Consider the following 21,335-nt stretch of genomic DNA (forward strand, 5'->3'; position numbering starts at 1 on the left):
CCTTACAAGTGTATTCAGGTACCTTGAGAACAGTGCATGAGATTTTTGTTTCTGCTAAAATACAGAATGGGCTTTCCTTTCACTAGCTCAGGAATCGAACCACCACTGGTGATATCTGAACCATCCTGGAGGTGGAGGAGGGGCACAGCTCAGTTCAGGGGCAGGCAGGCTCATCTGTTTCTGCTCAATTTCAGTTTTGCTTGTGTTCGTAAATCTGTTCCATCCCAGACCTAGTCCTCTCCGTCTCAGCTGAATGTAGCATACTGCATGGCTGAGTGCTAGGCAGAACAACGTAATGTATGACCAAAGGACTTGAGGATTTCAAGTACAACTACTTTTGTACTCATGGAAAGAAGAAGAGTTTGGATTTGATATCCTGCTTTATCACTACCCGAAGAAGTCTCAAAGCACCTAACATTCTCCTTTCCCTTCCTCCCCCACAACAAACACTCTGTGAGGTGAGTGGGGCTGAGAGACTTCAAAGAAGCGTGACTGGCCCAAGGTCACCCAGCAGCTGCATGTGGAGGAGAGGAGACGCGAACCCGGTTCCCCAGATTACAAGACTACCGCTCTTAAACAAAACACCACACTGGCTCTCAAAATAGGACCCAGTAGGAAGCTCAAAATAGGACCCAGTAGTATTTGCTGTGGTAGAAAGTTGCATGCTTTTTGTGCAATACTCAGCAAGGGTACCAAGGTGGGTGGTACACAATGGAATTTATAGAGGACAGAGATAAGCCAAAGAGATAAGCCATGAAGCTGGTGGACTCTTCTTTGTTAAAGGTTTTAACAAGGGAGACAAAGCAGGTGATTTCCTACTTTGACAGAGGCTCAGGCTAGATGCCCTTTGAGATCTCTGCCAACTCTGTGACAGCGGAAAAGAAAGGTAGCCACCAAATTCAAAATAAATATGGCTTTGTCCACTATGTGCTGTGGACCAGCGACCAGGAATTACCATCAGGTTCTACAAGTGAGCTTCTCCAGGTAAACCAGCTGACCATTATTCATGGTAGAGGGCTGGCCCTACCATTGGGCAGAATGAGGTGGCTGCCTCAGGCGGCAGAGGTTGAGAGGCTGGGGAATGGTGGTGAGGTGTTAGAAGACACTGCTACGTGTCCCCTGCATGGCTAGTTTTCCAGTCTCAAATCCAGTGTCCTATCGCCAGTGTTGAAACAACGATTCAGCTGCCAGTTCTGCAGGCTTCCATATGTGCGTTGTTTGTGTGAGGGGCACCTTGCCTTTTGCCGACAAGCAAACAAGACAACACAAGATGTCTTGTGTTGCCCCAACTGGGTTAGATGTAAGCAGTTCTTAAGCGCCTTAATTCCTTGTTTCTACTCAATGGGAGTAGCCACCCATTGAGACAAGAAGTTCTGAAATCTGGTAGGAACATGCAACACTGTCTTACACTGGGCAGATCACTTGTCCTCCCCAACTAGCAGTGTCTACTCCAGCCAACATCACACCCTGTTACTGGACTCCAGCATCCATCTAGTAGACCATCTAACCATGGTTAGAGCATGGTTCTCCTAACTCCAAGGTCGTAGGTTTGATCTCTTTATGGGATGGCTGCATATTTCTGCATTGCAGGGGGTTGGACTGGATGAACCCCAGGGTCTACAATTCCATGATTCTGTGATTAGCCTGCCAGCTGATGATGAGAACTGTAGCCCAACAATAGCTGGAAGAAGAAGAGTAGAAGAAGAGTTTGGATTTGATATCCCGCTTTATCACTATCCTAAGGAGTCTCAAGGGACACGGGTGGCGCTGTAGGTTAAACCACAGAGCCTAGGACTTACTGATCAGAAGGTCTGTGCTTTGAATCCCCGTGACAGAGTGAGCTCCCGTTGCTCAGTCCCTGCTCCTGCCCACCTAGCAGTTCAAAAGCACATCAAAGTGCAAGTAGATGAATAGTTACCGCTCCGGCGGGAAGGTAAATGGCATTTCCGTGCGCTGCTCTAGTTCGCCAGAAGTGGCTTAGTCATGCTGGCCACATGACCCGGAAGCTGTACATCGGCTCCCTCGGCCAATAAAGCGAGATGAGCGCCGCAACCTCAGAGTCGGCCACGACTGGACCTAATGGTCAGGGGTCCCTTTACCTTTACCTTTAAGTAGTCTCAAAGTGGCTAACAATCTCCTTTCCCTTCCTCCCCAACAACAAACACTGTGTGAGGTGAGTGAGGCTGAGAGACTTCAGAGAAGTGTGACTAGCCCAAGCAGCAGTTGCATGTGGAGGAGCGGGGAAGCGAACCTGGTTCACCAGATTATGAGCCCACCACTCTTAAGGCAGCATGTTGGCCTTTGTATGTTCTGACTGGCAATGGCTCTCCAGAGAGAAGGCTTTTTAGGACTCAAGATAATCTGATCAGAAATGCTAAGGATAGAGCCTGAAATCTTTTGCGAGCAAAGTGTGTGCTTCAGACAGTCTGAATCATGTTGTGTTGTGTTAATTGTGTGGCCAAACCCACCAAACAAAGATGTCCAAGCAGTTCAAGGAGGATATAGCAGTTGAACCTGCTTTTGCTACAAGCTTATACTTGATTCAGAAGAGACATTATATTTGAATGATGTTGGTACACGAGGATTACAATGGCAAAAGCGAATAATGCACAGAGGTTGTGCACTCACGAGTTTACTTGTTTACTCACGAGTAGTCTTTCTTGGGCATTCAATGGGATTTATTCATTGTATGTAAATTTAGGGCCAAAGTCCAATTAAAAAAAGCCAGTCCGGTTTTTGTTTTTTTTAAAGTAGAACAAAAACAGGGATAATTAGGCCTTTAGGGATTTATAGCTAAATATCCATTACAGTTCACATTTGTTTAGCCCATTTAAAAGGGCAAACTCGGTTGGACAGCAGGTTAATGGTAAGTGAGTTTCCGTTTTTTAATTCATCACTTACTTGCCTTGATGGTTTTAAAATCTACCTGATCAGCAGCAATTTGAGGTGTTTTGTCTCCCATCCTCTGCTTGTTTCCTCTGAGCTCTTTAGAATGTTTAATTCATTTACATAAAAGTTAAGCATTAATCCATATCTTCTGTGCTCTTGTTTTAACAGCCCTCATTCTGTAATAGTTAAAAACGCAGTGTGCCTGCTTATTTCATTGATATAAATAAGGATAAGTAAGCAGTTCTTAAAAGGGAGAGGGGGAGAAGACGGGGCACTTCTTTTTAAAGAGGCGCACAAACTGGGGAACAATTTAGAATTAAATCCACATTCATAAATTCCTTAATTGGCATAGTCATCATCTTTAATTGCTCATTATAAAGGATACCATAAAATGTGATGGGAGCAAATTGTTAGCAGATGATATTATGGGGGGCTATAAAAATGCATTTTGTAATATGTAAATATTGATGGGGGGAACGTTCGGCATTTAGCGGGAAGAAATAATGTGATTTAGAAAGTGATTGTAATCAAAAACTAAACTGCAGCTCTTCAGCTATGAGCACAAGTCATTTCATTGGAGAACTGGCACCGAAATCTCATGAGCTACATTGCAACTCCATTATCTTTCTAAGGCACAAATGCACAGTTGTTTGTGAATCCCTTTGTCACCTGAATGCCCGCAGCTCTGGTAGGCATGCGATGTCAATGCAAAGGGATACAGAAAACTGTGTCACACGGTCTCTTATGTATTGAGCATGCTGCGCTGTGATCAGGCTTATCGTAAGTAGCATTCTAAATTCCCTGTAGCTGTGGTGGCCAGCCATACAGAGCAGAAGTCTCTCAAAAGTACCAGTAAGGAGAGAATCCAGTCCTCTTATCATGTGATCTCCCAAAGTTTAACTACTGGAGTACGACCTCAAATTATGGTTTGAAGCCATGGATCCAGCACATTGACTTTTCCTGTTGCCGTTAAATCAAGTTGTTGTGCATCTCTGGGTTGGGCTCATGGAAGTTGTGAATGGAGCTCCAGCTTCATATATTTCCATAGGATGGTGCCAAGGCTGTAGGGCAGACTTCCCCAACTTGGTGCCCTCCAGACACTTTGGAGGGTGGCTGCCATCAGCCCCAGCCAGCGCTAACAGCCCCAGGTTATGGACACCTGCTCTAGGGAAGGGCTGTGTTTGCAAACTGCACTGCCCCAGTAGAGTTCTTTGCTATTAAAAGGTCAGGTGTGAGCTTGTTGTTTATGCTGTGTGTTAGTCAATACAGTGGTACCTCGGGTTACATACGCTTCAGGTTATATACACTTCAGGTTACAGACTCCACTAACCCAGAAATAGTACCTCGGGTTAAGAACTTTGCTTCAGGATGAGAACAGAAATCGTGCTCTGGCAGCACGGCGACAGTGGGAGGCCCCATTAGCTAAAGTGGTGCTTCAGGTTAAGAACAGTTTCAGGTTAAGAACGGACCTCTGGAACGAATTAAGTACTTAACCGGAGGGTGGCGCTGTGGGTTAAACCACAGAGCCTAGGACTTGCCTATCAGAAGGTTGGTGGTTTGAATCCCTGCAACGGGGTGAGCTCCCGTTGCTCCGTCCCTGCTCCTGCCAACCTAGCAGTTCGAAAGCATGTCAAAGTGCAAGTAGATAAATAGGTACCGCTCCGGCGGGAAGGTAAGCGGCATTTCCGTGTGCTGCTCTGGTTCGCCAGAAGCCATTAATCCTTCTGGCCACATGACCCGGAAGCTGTACGCCGCCTCCCTCGGCCAATAAAGCGAGATGAGCGCTGCAACCCCAGAGTCGGTCACTACTGGACCTAATGGTCAGGGGTCCCTCTACCTTTACCGCTGTATTGGGCTTCCCCGAGTCACTTTGTCTGATGCAAAGGGCAGCCTCACAGATTGTTAAAAGGAAGGTTTCCCCCTGCAAAGGAAAGAGGCATTTTTAAGGCCAAGATATCTCTCCTCTCACTTTTTTTTGCCTTCCTTAGGTACCTTTATGTAATGAAAATCGAGGGGAGATGCAAAAGAGAAGAGAACTCTTCCACTTTATAATGGCAGAGGCAGATTTAGGGGAATGTGACTGGCTCCCCTGCTCAGGGTGCAGGGACTAAGGGGGCACCTTTCCACCTGCTTCCCAAAGCCTACTACAGTGGTACCTTGGGTTACATACGCTTCAGCTTACAGACTCCGCTAACCCAGAAATAGTACCTCGGGTTAAGAACTTTGCTTCAGGATGAGAACAGCAGGAGCAGGAGGTCCCATTAGCTAAAGTGGTGCTTCAGGTTAAGAACAGTTTCAGGTTAAGAATGGACCTCCAGAACAATCTAAGTTCTTAACCTGAGGTACCACTGTATGTGCTTACCTCTAGAAGAAGGCGTGAGGGCTCTAGGACCCTGCCAGAGCCTTGCGCCTCCATCCCAAATGTATTACTTAGTTATTTTGAAACATTTATCTTACTGTAACTAATTTTTAAGACTTCTGCAGCAAAAGTTTGAAACTCAATTCTTGTGGGTGAAAGAATTCATTACTACACAAGAATTGAGTTGCATACTTTTGCTGCGGAACAGTCTATTGTGTGTTACAATACACAAGCAGAATTTAAGAATGCACAGTATTTGGAGAACGGGAGTCACAAGTTTCAAATGTGCTAACTTGTGAGTAAATGTCTGTTTCAGGATCTCTATGTAATACTAAGCCAGTTCTGGCACCTGCTGTGCTATACAATAGAATATTTGCTTTCTATTGGCTTTGGAAGGAGCCAGAACATGAACATACATTATAGTGCTACAGTAGTTCTGTTGTGGGCATTATGTCTCTGAATACCAGTTGCTGGGATCACAGGTGGCGTGAGTGTTATTGTGCTCTGGTCTTTCTTTTGGGCTTCCCCTAGCCAACCAGTTGGCCGCTGTGAGAAGAGGGTGTGGGACAAGATGAGCCATTGGCTTGATCCAGAAGGCTGTTCTTAGACCAAAGGGGCACCAAGGTTATCTGAGCTGGCTGTAAAGATTTGTTGCATAAAATACATAATCAAGGTGGGCACAGATTGGCAAGAATTACCTTTTTTAAGCTGGGGGGAGTGCATGGTTGCACCCTTTTATTAACTTTGGGAATATCTTTGGGGGTTACGTGGGAGCCGGTTGAAGTTAAATCCTTCGAAGACAGAGGTCCTCTGGTTGGGACGGAGCAATATGGGATTGAGGGGGCAACTCCCATCTCTTGCGGGGGTGCAATTAGTGCCAGCATCGTCCGTTAAGAGTTTGGGTGTAATCTTCGATACCTCCCTCTCTATGGAGGCGCAGATTACAGCTATAACAAAGGCGGCATTTTTTCATCTCCGCCAAGCTAAGCAGTTGGCTCCTTATCTCTCTCGCCCTGACCTAGCCACTGTGATCCACGCGATGGTCACCTCCAGACTGGATTATTGTAACTCGCTCTACGTGGGGCTGCCCTTGAGACTGACCCAGAAACTCCAGCGGGTGCAAAATGCTGCGGCGAGACTCCTTATGGGGTCTTTGCTGCGAGATCATATTCATCCAGTACTATACAAGCTGCACTGGCTCCCGGTGGAGTACAGGATCAGGTTCAAGGTGCTGGTTTTAACCTTTAAAGCCCTATACGGCCTAGGACCCTCGTACCTACGGGACCGCCTCTCCTGGTATGTCCCACAGAGAAATTTACGGTCTGCAAATAAAAACATCCTAAAGATCCCAGGCCACAGAGAGGTTAGGCTGACCTCAACTAGAGCCAGGGCTTTCTCGGCCGCGGCTCCAATCTGGTGGAACGCTCTGTCACAAGAGACTAGGGCTCTGCGGGACCTGACATCTTTCCGCAGGGCCTGCAAGACAGAGCTGTTCCACCAGGCCTTTGGTCAGGGCACAGCCTGACCCCCTCCTCTGGCAACCTGCACAGAATTTTGCTTGATGGTTGCCATTAATTTGATTTTAATTAATTTTATAATGAATGTTTTTAGAATGTTGAACTATTTTGATTGTTGTTAGCCGCCCTGAGCCCAGCTTCGGCTGGGGAGGGCGGGATATAAATAAAATTTATTATTTTATTATTATTATTATCACTGATACAAAGCTCTTTGGGTGTATAACCGGAGTTAAAAATGAATAGGTACAAAAATTGATATTGCCAAGTCACTGACACTGTGCTGTTAAAATAAGGCCTGTAGACTTTCTTCATAGAATGTTGCTGTGGAATTTTCTTGCTCTGAAGATGTGGCACTGTGCAACAATAGTTTTACAAAGTTTTTACCGGCACCTGTCTAAGCCCTCATTAATTGCTGCCTAATTTTGTTTTTTCTCTAGACCCTGGATGTGGAGGAAAGCTTGGGATATGCAGAAATGCTTGTGCCTATTTTCAAATGGGAATTTGGATTTACTGCAGGATATGTACACTGATAAATCTGTTTAACTACAGTCAAAACCTGGAAAAGGGGCTAAGGTAAGGGGAATGCTTCATCTTTTTAATAGACTATGAGGATTCCTGGAATGTCTGATGGGTAATATTAATGACCTTCAATTGACGTTACACAGGTAACTGATTTGGGAAGGTGGAAATACATGATTTGGAATGCATTTTTTTTGGAGCGCTGTTACTCAGCTCTGATTACCTGGTTCTAAAGATTCAATCCTCCTTTTTTCAGAGTTGCTTCTTGTTCCTGAGAGATTTCTCTTCATATTCCTGGGCTACACCCAGTATCAAATTTTGAAAATACCAGTGTAAATCTAGAAATATTCTCCAAGCCCAGATATGCAGGAGCAGTACCTGGCATCCTTGGGCAGTTATCAGAGCACCTGAGGCAGACCCCAACACCAGGATCTGCTGCCCCCATGGATCCTGCTGCCTGAGGCGGTTACCTCACTTTGCCTCATGGGTGGGCTATCCCTGGAGCAACTGATGGGAGTCCTTTAATTGTTTTTCTGGCCTGTCACTCTGCTCCCAACCTAGCATCACTCTGAGGAGCTCTGGGGAAATTGAAAGGTTGGCTAGACTCAGCTGCCTAGTGTTGCCGTCCCAGCCAGGTGTGTCCAGTAGGGTCCTGACAGAGGAGGATGACCACTGGAGGACACTTTGTCCAGGTCTTCTTCCAACCTGGAGCCAGCCCTGTGCATGGACTAGTTACTCAGTGAGGGCAAGGCATTCTGCAGATGTCCAGAGGTGCTTGCACCTCCATTATGGCATTGCGTGCTGAATCCTGGTCTTAAAATGCATTGCAGAGGGGTTGAGCTCCTGTTAGCACTGTCTGAAATTATGTCCCTGGCTCCATAGAGAAAGATTGAGCAAAGCCAAAGCTGGGACTTGCTGGGATTCACAGTATTTATGTTCTCCAGTCAACTGTCTGATACTGCTTAAGAGACAGCAACCTCTTCTATCTAGGGGCCTGACCTCTCATCTCACCACCACACTCATCACAGGTTATAGTTCTGGTTCATGCCATAGAATATCTAATTCATATTGTGGCCACATTGTTGCTTGGATTTAAGCCAGTGTCCTGTTCAGCCAGAAGGTCCAGATGGCAAAGCAGCAATCTTTTGGCCGGGGTCCAGAGCAATGGTACTTTGGATGTTTTCATGCCACACAATTTCCATTCTGTCCTTTTAAAATCTCTTCCCCTCTCTCTTCCCTGTGGCATCATTTCTGTAATTTAAAATCGGTGTTGTTCAGGTTTTCTAGACCTAGGACTAGGGATAATTCAGATGAAAATGGAAACGGGAGCACAAATCCCCCATCTTTAATCGTTTGTCCCATGTCTGGACTGAAAATCAACCCAGTGAACATGATCAGTATTTGCTGCTGCTGCTGCTGCTGCTTTCAATCTGCCACTGATGTTTTTATATGTGTTGGAAGCCACCCAGACTGACTGGGGCAACCCAGCCAGATGGGCAGGGTATAAATAATAAAATTATTATTATTATTAGTGATGTGTAATTGATTGCACCCCCCCATCTGCACTGTGTTTCCTTTGCCTTGAAATGGGTTGGAATAATGTCAAAACTTATGTAATCTATGTCTCAAATTACATATATTATGCTGTTATGTAACTTGTCCACAGCAGACATCAACATAAATAGCATAATTCTTGACGGAATACAAACTGCAGCAGAAAAGAAACAGCGCTGCAAGTGATGAATTTAGGATAGAGTAGAAAATGATGCCCAACCCATAAACCCAACCACTAAAATAAAAATAAAAGTATCTCTCTACATCAGGGGTTAGGTGTCCCTCCAGGTGTTCTTGGAGTACAGCTTCCATCATCCTTGACCATTGGTTATGCTGGCTGGAATGGATGGGAGTTGGGATCCAACCGCATCAGGAGCACCACAAGTTACTCACCTCCCCCCTCTCTCTCACACACAAACCACTTTTCGTCATCTTTCATTTCCCCAGAAGATAGTGATAGCAGTGCTGGTTTGAGCTGCCTTGGCTGATCCGTTCCAGACCAGTGATTTGAATGGTCTGTTCCAAAATGTTACTTAAGAAATCCCATGTATATTATTTGTATGTGTGTGTTGTAAAGATCTCATGCTGAGCCATGCCCAGCCCTTCGAACAGAATCACACCCAGAGACCCTTCCAGCTGTGTATCTGGAGGAAGCATCAGCTGCTATTCTGAATCCCTTCTTATTATGAGACACGGCTGGTAGCGAATTGATCTTGGCTTAGGTGCAAATGTGATTCCATCCCCTTAAGTATTATGTTTTTAATAATCCATTCCAATTAATTTCCAGTCTGTCACCAGCCTTTGCAGCTTTCCCTTTTTCTTTTACATTACTCCCAAATTATATATTGTCCGTCTCACTCATTGTCTTCCTTTCCCCCACCCCTTCCCCGCTGCCTGCAGGATGAGGTCCTGTGCCAAATCAATGCTTCCGTCTCAGTGGCTGTTCCTGGCATATGTGTTAATGGTGTGCTGTAAATTGTTGTCCGCGACTAGCCACCATCCCCGGGGGCACCCAGGTAGGAGCTTTTAAACTCATTACGCGCCGCCGAGGCCAATTAATAACACTCTCTGAATGTTAGCGTCCACTTTTTAGCCATGGATAATTGATGAAGCTGTTGACACTGTGCTGCAATCGGAGCAGGAAAGGTTATGAACACATGTGTACGGAAAAAGAAAGAAAGAAAGGGATGAGTTATTGCTCAGATTTCAAAAGAGTTCATGGTAACGTTTATGTCGGGCAGTTTCCCAAGTGATTTCAAAACATCTTCCCGGTTTGGGGTGTTTTTCTTTGTTTCTCCTTTGTAACCAAAAGCAAAATAGATCTCAGTTTCGTATAGCAGAAAATAAACCCTTTTGTTACAGAAACTGAAGGTAGGTAGGGGAGAGGGGAGAAAAAATAATAATGATAGCTTACTAGTGATGTTTCACACGTTAGTTTCTTCTCCTTCATGTGATAAGCTGATTACTCTAACAAAATAAATTCCATTTTTAGAGCAGCTGTGATGGCCCTGCACAGTTGACAGGCTCTGTAGGATGTGAAAAACAGACCGGGTTTTCCCAGATGAAGAGATCAGTTATGGGAGGGGGGGGGGGGAGATGCAATACCTGGGCTAAGGAATCTTCCGAGAGAGGGTTTAGTGGGTAGGAACCTCCTGAGACCACTGGCTCACCAACCTAGGGATTTCAGCCAGAATCATATGCATGCCCAAATCTGTTGAACTGAAGACTGTGTCTCCCCACAGTGTCTCTTCTGTGGGCTGTCGGAGCTGCCAGCCTGCTGAAGCGTGCTCCCTTTCTGTAAATGAAAGCTACTTGGCTCACCTGAGAATTTGGTGTAGAAGGTTTTGGACTTTGAGCCATAAGTACTTGCCAGGCAGGACAGAACCATTTTGCTTGCTTCCCAGTTGGCGGGTTGCTGTTGCTTACCAGGAGAAGGCAGGGTTAGATGGGTGCTCTGCAAGCACACTGCCAGGAGCGCCAGATTGGCTCTGCTGGTGCATTTGCACCACACTGACCTCCCTGCTGCCATGCCACTCCTAGTAATTAACAGGGACCCCCACCTGCCAGGATGGTAGCATGGCAGCCCTGCCCCACCAGGATTTCTGTATTTCCCCTTCTGTTTGCTTGGCCTTTCCTGGGGTTCAAATCCCTGTGGACTGGTAAAGAGTGTCTTGAGCCTCACTTGAATTGCAGGGGTTGTTGTGGGAATAAACAAGACAGACTTTTCGAAGTCCTTTGTATGGTGTGTGTGTGTGTGTGTGTGTGTGTGAGAGAGAGAGAGAGAGAGAGAGAGGGGAAGTGCAATGCTCACTCCAATATTCTGAGCAGCTCTAAATTCCAAAGGTGCAACACTTTCCCAAGTACGGTTTCTTTCGGACGATGTTCACTGGAGGTTTGTTGTTGTTTGAACTTATTTGTGGAAGCACAGTAGCCACCAATAGCCTTTTCCTCCATTAATTTGTCCAATCCTCTTTTCAAGCCATCTGAGCTGATGATCACCAGTACATCTTGGTAGCGGGAGCAAATTCTATAGTTTATGTGCAGTGTGAGCAGAGCAACTGCCCTGAATCTCCCAATATTCAGCTTCATTTGGATATCTACAAGTTCTAGAGTTAAAAGGGAGAGAGAGAAGTTTTTCTTCTTTCACTTTCTCCACCCCACGCATAATTTTATACGCTGCTATCATGCTCCCTCTTTATGTGTCTTTTCTATAAACTGAAAAACAGCAACCCAAATGTTGTAGCCTTTTCTCATAGGGGAGTTGCTCCATCTCCTTGATCTTCAAAGACGTGAGTCCAGAGTGGTTGTCCTTTTTGTTTGCTAATATGGGATAAAGATGCTTTTGAATTATGGTGCTGGAGGAGACTCTTGAGAGACCCATGGACTGCAAGAAGATCAAACCGATCCATTCTGAAGGAAATCAGCCCTGAGTGCTCAATGAAGGACAGATCGTGAAGCTGAGACTCCAATACTTTGGCCACCTCATGAGAAGAGAAGACTCCCTGGAAAAGACCCGGATGTTGGGAAAGATGGAGGGCACAAGGAGAAGGGGACGACAGAGGACGAGATGGTTGGATAGTGTTCTCGAAGCTACCAGCATGAGTTTGACCAAACTGCGGGAGGCAGTGGAAGACAGAAGTGCCTGGCGTGCTCTGGTCCATGGTGTCACGAAGAGTCAGACATGACTAAACGACTAAACAACAACCAAGCGGCATGATTAGCTTAAGTCAATAAATATGTCCCTTCGAGTGATTATCTCTTTTGAAAAGCCTTTTCATGTAAGAAGGTTTCTTAGATCAGTCCATACTATTTACCTGCTTGGTCTACTATTGTCTACTCTGGCAGGCAGTGACTCTCCAGAGTCTCAGGCAGGGACTAAACCTGGGACGTCCCCCACTGGATGCTAGTTTGTGTTAACACTGAGTGCAGCCTGGGTCCCTATAACTGCATCCTTGTCATAAAAAACATGCTGATGATAAACACTCCGCCCCCCCAAGGAGGAGTGATCCTGTTCCTTGTTCTATGACATAAGGCTGTGTAGTACCTATGAATATAAGGGGACGCAGGTGGCGCTGTGGGTTAAACCACAGAGCCTAGGACTTGCTGATCAGAAGGTCAGCAGTTCAAATCCCCGTGATGGGGTGAGCTCCCGTTGCTCGGTCCCTGCTCCTGCCAACCTAGCAGTTCGAAAGAACGTCAAAATGCAAGTAGATATATAGGTACCACTCCGGCAGGAAGGTAAACAACATTTCCGTGTGCTGCTCTGGTTCGCCAGAAGCGGCTTAGTCATGCTAGCCACATGACCCGGAAGCTGTACGCTAGCTCCCTCAGCCAATAAAGCAAGATGAGTGCCGCAACCCCAGAATCAGCCACGACTGGACCTAAAGGCCAGGGGTCCTTTTACCTTCACCTATACCTATACCTTTACCTATGAATATAGCACTCTAGACCACCTTGTGACTATTTATAAGCATCACAAGTGTTACGCCGCAGCACATTTATTATTTTCTGCATTGCTACCCCATTCTTCAGCCAAAAGGGATCCCAGAGCCAACTTACAAAGGAATAATAATAATAATAATAATAATAATAATAATAATAATAATAACAATAATAATACAGCCCTTGCCCTTAGACATACAATCAAAGAGACAAGGCACAAAAGGAAAAGGGGACAGGGAAGGAGGAGGAAAAAACCAAGCCCAGGGAACAGTTCTTCACAAAGTTCTTAAAACCCAGTTCAGCTGGGTTGGAAATAGCATAGGGTAAGGAGGAGGTAAAAGCAACTTCTGTCTCAGCAGAGCCAATAGACTGGCCCTGCATCTCTTCTGTACCTCTGTTGTGGCTTATTGGAGGAGCTGCTGCCAGGCCAGCATATGAGAATTTGCATTTCTAAACCGCAGTTTGCGTTCCAGTCCAGGGTACCAACCACAGAAAGAAAACCATTTATATAAGATCATATCAACTTAAAACAGGAAAGGTCTTGACATCCTGGTTATTCTGAAAAACCTGGAAAGTTTCTCCATACGCCTAGGCAGTATGGAAGGGGTGTGCTTAGAGTGGCTGCCTGTGTAGGGACCCTTTGTTGTTACCATGGCAGCGAGAAGAATAAACAAAACTCCCAAACTTTGAGCAGTGAATATCTGCCAAACAAATGGTGGGACCAAAATAACCTATGCAAATGTATGCAAATCTGTTTCTTTAAACATTATCTCAGTTGCAGAAGTGGGGGCCCCCAGAATAATTTAGAGCTTAACTTGGCTGCTGCACAAAAACTGTAGTTTTTTCCACATTTGTCATGTTTACATATAGTTTTATGACAATTCAGCATTCAGTTAATTAGGGTGGTTTTGAGTTTTTTTTATATAAAAAAAAATCTGTACCATCTGCTTTGGTACCATTTCCAAAATCACCTCATTTAGAGGCAAGTTTCCATGTTAAAAATAAACTCTTGGGAGCCTCTGTTATTATCACATTGCAACAAAAATATATATGAAATTGCTGGCATCAATTAGCATGGGAATACCTACTACTTTATCCACAAACACTCCACAACTGGGAGCCCAGCGACATGGTGATAAGTTGCTGGCGATTTCACAAGGTGGTGATTGGTGTGTGAACAATGTCTGAATGTGTAAACTTACACGAACCGTCACTTCATGGTCTCGTTTTCCACCCCCTTTCCCCACAAAAAAGTCGATGGTGGCTATTTATTTCTTGAAAATTTCCAGCTACAGTTAATGAGCAAAATTAATTTGCATCTTTTGAGCAGGTCCGCAACCCCACAGCCCATCTTGTTAATCTCAGTTTCCACATGGTCTTCCAATTCCGTTCAGTTTGCCTTTTCTAGCATGCAAGAGAATTAGCAGTGGCAAAAACATGTTGACTTTGGAATTCGTTTCCAACCTAGGATTCAATCACGCCCCTTTAAAATTCATTCTCCATCCATTCCCAGGGGAAATACCTGTGATGGGAAGATGATGATGATGTCTTTTGTGTGCATGCAAGATGAATGCTCATTACACACAGTGCAAATTCTTTAACTTTTACCGCTCAAGTCTTTGCTTGTATGTGGGGTTGTGCTATTATTATTATTATTTTGGTAGGGTTAAGATTGATTTTTAGCCCTCTCAATAGGCACCCTCTTAATATTAAAGTGTTTGTGAAGTGACAACAACTTTATGTGAATGAAAAATAGATGACCGTAAGGTAATTGCTTCTGGAAGCCTCAAGGAATATAACAAGCAATACTTTGTTGTCGTTGTTAATTTAGTTCCTTCTGAAAAATTGAAGCAAACTTCAATTGAAGCAAACTTCCCTTGAACAAAAGGGAAGACTGATGTTTACCTGCCATTTTCTGTCTCAGAGTGTCTGCACCGTCTTGACTAAGCTGCCGTGATGTCACAGAATGTTCACAACATTCTAACTGTTCAGAATGCTGAAAGTCCATGAAACCTTTGCAAATGAGGAGCCCAGAGCCATTGGCAGACAGGAAGTGTGGGTGCTGAGCTATGAGGGAGGCTTGTGGCTAAAGGTTAAGTGAGAAGAGGCCCCAAGATCGAGAGGAGGTAAGGGACAGGGGAAGCGAGGTGGCTGAAGGAAGGGAATAGGGCAGGCTATGGACTGAGAAGCAGGGGGAAAGCAGATCACGGAGGGAAAGGGCAGGAGGCATTGTATGATGTTGGCGAGATCATTGAGGACACGGGAAGGAACTCTGAAAACTGGGGATTTTTGCACTGTGCGCCTAGAGGCAGCAAGTAAAGAGAGGTGATAGTGAAAATGTTAAAAGTCACATTTTGATTTGTATGACTGTAATTACGCAGGGCTACAGCTGTAGCAGGGCTACAGCTCCCGCTGCTCGGTCCCAGCGCCTGCCAACCTAGCAGTTCGAAAGCACCTCCGGGTGCAAGTAGATAAATAGGGACCGCTTACCAGCGGGAAGGTAAACGGCGTTTCCGTGTGCGGCTCTGGCTCGCCAGAGCAGCGATGTCATGCTGGCCACATGACCCGGAAGTGTCTCCGGACAGCGCTGGCCCCTGGCCTCTTGAGTGAGATGGGCGCACAACCCCAGAGTCTGTCAAGACTGGCCCTTACGGGCAGGGGTACCTTTACCTTTACCTTACAGGTCTCTAGTTATATGTTCTGTGGCTGCATATAGCCATACAGATGCAGCAACAGACTTGTATAGCACACTTGCTTGGTACATTGTAATTATCTTCTGAGTATTGCAGCTAATATGCGTAGTAGGGATTTCTCAGGGGTTTGCAATTAGGATTGGGGCAAACACAGTCCTGCTTTGATGGAGATAACTGTATATTACGGACCCCTGTGAAATAGTGTAGTTTAGGATCTTCTGAGAACTACTTCACAGATGGTAACTTGTAAGCAAACACAGTTTGTGACATTGCACAACTGCATTGCTGATAATGGGGTGTATTTGTTAAGGCATTAGCTGTAGCTGCCAATTTCCTGACTTTGTGGAGCTTGTCAAGATGAGATAGACTTAACTCCGCGCTTAATCTGGTGGGCTTTAAAAAAATTATAATTGAGTAGTATCTGATGAGGACTGATCCTTCTTTCTCAAAGTGTTCCAGTGTGTTAGATCAGGGCCTGAAGTGAACTCTAACTGTGTACATATCATATATTTAAAGCATATGATGTCCCTTAAAGAAACCGGGGAACTGCAGCTTTTTAAGGGTGCTTGGAATTGTAGTTCTGTGAGAGGTAAACTACAATTCCCAAAGAATCTCACAGAACCTCTCACAGAACTACAATTCCCAAGATTCTTTGGGAAAGTTATGTGCTTTAAATGTATGGTGTATGTGCAGCCCCAGTGACTGTTTCCACAACATTATGAGGCCGTTCTTCGCAGCCCCCAACACAAAATCACATAATTGGAGAGAGAGGTGTTGGGTAAGAATCCTGTTGTTGATACTCAGGTTTCAAAGCAGCGAACAGAAGGAGGGCTGCTTCAGCAAGACATAAAGGGCACATCAACAGACCTGAACCTATAGCTCAATTCTCCCTTCATCATCTAATCAAACAACCACATCATGACATTGACATCTGGAGATAGGAAATATGTGTCATTTGCAGGGCAGGGGGTGGGGGGAACTGAGCTGCAGTGAATGTCACCTTCCCATCACCCTCCCCTGACTATCTAGAAAAAGTACAAGCATTTGATTTCATAGCCTTTCTCCACCTCCTTACTACCAGTCTGAAGCTAATTTAAAGTAAGAGTTCCACGTGATAATTACACTTCTCTCTCATTTGTAAATCTAGGAGAAAATGCTGTTTCTGCTTCTCTTTTTTAAGGTGGCAATGACATTCTGCGATTTCATGTCATATTTCATGAGCAATAGCAGTCATAACCTTTATAAGGCATTTAAAACACACACACACGACTACTCTAATGTTTGTTGAGTGTTACTTTTTGATGTAGGTTGCTTGTTTTAAAGTTATGTTTTATTATCACATTTTTGAATTGCATTAGATTGTTATAAGATGTACATTTTTTGTTTCTTCAGCTTGTAAACTGCCTTGAGTATTGTAAGATAGAGAGACGGTATACAAATTAAAAATGTTGACGTTGTTGTTGTTGACTACCTGAAGTCTTTAGACTTTAGGCAGTAGAGCTCTTCTGTTACTAAATGCCGGACTAAAACCCAAGGTTCAGGGGATTAGTCTAGCCTGGACTTTGCTTTCTTGGTTGTCAAGAACCATTGTGGTTCCCAAGTTGAAAACCTTCTTTAAAGGGGAGAAGCCTTTGAGATCCCGCTAGAGGGCTCTGCAAGACTAAAAACCATTCACGGGCTGCCAAGGAGAGACAGAGCTCTCTGTCTAATGATGGAAGTCATAGCTCTGCAATTTGCTAATCAGAGTGACGGGTCCTTTGTCTTTTCATGGGTCAGACATGAATGGCGCGCAAATATGTTCTAGCCTTTTGTTACACTTAACTCCACTTATGTCTTAATGTTTTATTCAGTGTGCTCTATTTATGGGTATTATTGCCTTGCTTCCATCTCTCTCGGAGGCTGGCCACAGTGGAAGGCTAGGTCTGTAATCTCTTCAAGTAAGACAGTGAAAAGAGCACATCAGTAGAACAAAAAGGACTCTTTTAAACAATATAATATTTGGCTTGAGAATATGCATGTTGCCAAACAATACAGACATGGTGTGTGTGTGTGTGTGTGAGAGAGAGAGAGAGAGAGAGAGAGAGAGGAGGAAATTCATAGTTTTATCTTCTTTAAATACTATGGGGAACCATAATACACACAGGATAGGTTTTGACAAAGTCTTCAATTTAAATGCATAGGTATGCTTTCCTTTGGGAGCAATTCAATGTTAATTTGGTCTTTTATAATGTAAAATATAGCCCCTGGTATAGTTTCTCCATGAATGTGCACTTTACAAATGCATTCCTGTATGAATGGATTTATGTATTCAAGGGAGCTGGAAACAAATTACAGATTGGATGATTAATGTGTAGCTTTCATGGGCCAGGATTCTTAATGATCAGGAAAAGAATAACATTCCTTATAGAACAGTAGGGTGAACTTCTAAATTATCAAGCCCCAAGCAGCGAATGAATGGCCAATGCTGTTGTCCCCCTGGTGAGTGGACTGAACCAAAGTCCTACCAACCAAACCCGTACACCCCAAATAATATGATCCTATTCCATAACTGCTCCGGGGAAGCTTGGAGAAATGCAGGCCTCTTTGACTCAGTGCACATTTCATCAGTTTACATGGACAGCACTGTTATTGGAGCTTGATATCTGTAGCGACAGGGATGGGGAACCTGTGGCTCTTCAGGCTATATTGAACTCAAACTCCCATCAGCACCAGCCAACATGGTCACAGTTCCAGGACCATGAGAGCTATAGTCCAGGATCATCTGGAAGACTAGATGTTTCTTACCTCTGCTGTAATGGGAGACAGCCCTTTGATGGATATCCTATCCAGAAGTTATGTAGCAGATGTTTCTGCAGCTAAACTAAAAGCATTTATGCCTATGCACTGGCATTTCATGCATTTGTTGTTGTTTAGTCGTTTAGTCGTGTCTGACTCTTCATGACCCCATGGACCAGAGCACGCCAGGCACTCCTGTCTTCCACTGCCTCCCGCATTTTGGTCAAACTCATGTTGGTAGCTTCGAGAACACTGTCCAACCATCTCGTCCTCTGTCGTCCCCTTCTCCTTGTGCCATTAATCTTTCCCAACATCCGGGTCTTTTCCAGGGAGTCTTCTCTTCTCATGAGGTGGCCAAAGTAGTGGAGCCTCAGCTTCAGGATCTGACCTTCCAGTGAGCACTCAGGGCTGATTTCCTTAAGAATGGATAGGTTTGATCTTCTTGCAGTCCATGGGACTCTCAAGAGTCTCCTCCAGCACCAGAATTCAAAAGCATCAATTCTTCAGCCTTCTTTATGGTCCAGCTCTCACTTCCATACACCAATACTGGGAAAACCATGGCTTTAACTATATGGACCTTCATACATTTAGTCATGGAATAAAGACTAGCATGGATGGCTTGGCAGCCAATCATCAAACCTTGTAAGGTACTATAGGCCTGAAGGGCTAATGTGTTTGTTTGTGACTGGCTGGCTTGCTGGCACACAGATATGTCTTTGTAGGGTATGCCACAAAATAGTGAACATGCTAACCCAAAGGTTGCCAATTGTCAACACATTTGGATTTCTGGGTGAGCATCATGGGTGCCATCCCCTCTGCTCATTCATCTCCTTATTTCTTGATTGCTAAGCTGACTCAGGAGTCTTGGGTGAAGGACCTTCTCGAAAGCTTTTTGAAAGTCTAAATGCGCAATGTCATCCAGATCTATCTATATGCTTGTGGGCACTGTCAAAGAATTTTAATAGGTCATTGAGGCAGGACTTAGCATTACAAAAGCCATGCTCATTATACTTCACAAAGACTTATTCTGTGTGCTTGGTAATTTTATGCCTGACAGTGGTTTCCACCAGTTTTCCCAGGGCTGACTTAAGCTAACTGGTCTGTAGTTTCCACATCTAAGAGGGAAGCTACAGATCTAAGAGACGAGTTACATATTTCATTAGCAGATCACCAGTTTCACATCTGAGTTCTAGGATGGATGCCATCTGGATCTGGCTGAGTAAAATGAGATTCTCCCTTGCACATGTGGATAATTACTGGTATAGAAAAAAATGGAACTGCCTCTGCACATAAGAGATTCTTTGTGTATTTGGGGGACTAAGAAAGTTGGGTCACATCCATGGTACATGTAAGTTCAGAGTTCACCAATAGCAGGCTTAACCTCCACAACGCTCCTTAGCCTGCATTGCCAATGGCTGAGATTATGGAGATTATTGGCTACCCTTGTCCTAGAAGTAGCCCACACTTCAGAAATGACCCATTCATCACAACCCTTTCTCTCTTGTCATTTCCGCTTCTATTCCATGGATGACGTCTTTGATACAGTAGGCAATTTATAGCATTCATAGCATTTTGAGTTGGGCTCCCTTCCAATAAATTCCTGTGACATCTTCCCTTAAAGGAATTTCTTGATTTTACTGCAAGCAGCCTGTTTTGTTTCAGAAAAGTGACCAATTGGAGGGCTGTGTCTTCTTAAGGCAGGAGATTAGACATCTCATCTTGTGCTCTGCTGGGTAATCTCTTCTCATCATGCTGGAAATGATACCTGTCAGAACAGAATGGAACCAACATTTGGTATTCATTAACTTTCCAGGATAGCAATCTTTAAGAATGCTCCCAAGAAGAAAAAACAAATTATGAGCGAGAAGCTCAAGGATCAACACTTGCATTGCTTGGCATCAGACCCTTCCTTTCTCTTGTGATTTCATCTTCCATTATCCTGCTGTGCAAGATCCAAAAAGAAGTGAAGCCGGTGATGGCTGTTGTTTCTTTTTCCCATGTTTCAGCCTTCAGCTAAATTCTCTTGGAGTTCATGTGTACGTGACAGGTGTCCAATAGGAATGGAGGAAGCTATCTCATGCTGAGTCAGACTGTTGGGTCCTAATGGCCCATTACTAGCCTTTCTCAGCCTTGGACTAGATGACCCTTGGGGTCCCTTCCAACTCTACAACTCTATGATTCTATAGAGCTTGCATCATCCCTGACCACAGGCCGTGCTGACTAGGAATGATGGGAGTTGTAGTCGAACGGCACCTGGGGACCCAAGGTTGAGAAAGGCTGGTCTATGGAAATGACTGGCAGAATCCGAGACCAGGGAGAAGAGTCGGTAGAAGAAGGTTGGAAGAAATTTAAAGACTATCTACAGAAACACTGTAAAATTAAGGGATGTTAGAAGGATGCTGGAATGAAGTTATGTGGTTTTAGCAGTAATGTTACAAAGGAGTAAGTAAAAATGGATTGTTAACAGGTGAGAATGTAAAGTTACAATATATTAAGATAAATTATTGAGATAAAAATAAAGATGGAAAGGATTTGCTGAATTAACTAATTGAACTAAAACACAAAAAAGGGAGGTGTGAGGAGGTCAAGGAAACAAGCAAATGAAAGATAAGATATGGAAAGATTGACTTGTTTTTAATTGTTTTTATTTTTCTGTATTTTGTATTTTCTGTTTTCTTTTTCTTTCTTTTTGAAATTTTTTGAAATTTCAATAAATATTATTTTAAAAAAAGAAAGAGAAAGGCTGGTCTACACTGACTGGCAGCAGGTCTGCAGAATTTGAATATGGTATCTTGTGAATGTGGGATGCGGGTGGTGCTGTGGTCTAAACCACAGAGCCTAGGACTTGCCGATCAGAAGGTCATGGCAATCCCCGCAATGGGGTGAGCTCCCGTTGCTCGGTCCCAGCTCCTGCCAACCTAGCAGTCCAAAAGCACATCAGAGTGCAAGTAGATAAATAGGTACCGCTCCGGTGGGAAGGTAAACGTCGTTTCCATGTGCTGCTCTGGTTCGCCAGAAGCAGCTTAGTCATGCTGGCCACATGACCTGGAAGCTGTCTGTGGACAAAGCCCGGCTCCCTCGGCCTAT

At 44.5% G+C, this 21,335-nt stretch overlaps 1 protein-coding gene across 4 annotated transcripts in view; it reads left to right on the top strand.

Annotated features, from left to right (window-relative positions):
• TAFA4 (TAFA chemokine like family member 4) overlaps positions 1 to 21,335 on the top strand; it is a 134,383-nt gene that overhangs the window by 45,116 nt on the left and 67,932 nt on the right. For 3 of the 4 annotated variants that reach the window (XR_014560654.1, XM_083725427.1, XM_083725428.1), the window contains exons 2-3: positions 7,203 to 7,338; positions 9,739 to 9,854. Coding sequence is in view for 2 of the 4 variants with exons in the window: in XM_083725427.1 (XP_083581553.1) it covers positions 7,259 to 7,338; positions 9,739 to 9,854 (196 nt within the window). In the remaining 2 variants the exon portion in view is untranslated. Of the gene's footprint in view, positions 1 to 5,365; positions 5,544 to 7,202; positions 7,339 to 9,738; positions 9,855 to 21,335 lie in introns of those variants that run through there. The other variant, XR_014560655.1, reaches the window with a different exon arrangement.

This window comes from Podarcis gaigeae, assembly GCF_964106915.1.
Source record: "Podarcis gaigeae genome assembly, chromosome: 2".
Taxonomy (NCBI): Eukaryota; Metazoa; Chordata; class Lepidosauria; order Squamata; family Lacertidae; genus Podarcis; species Podarcis gaigeae.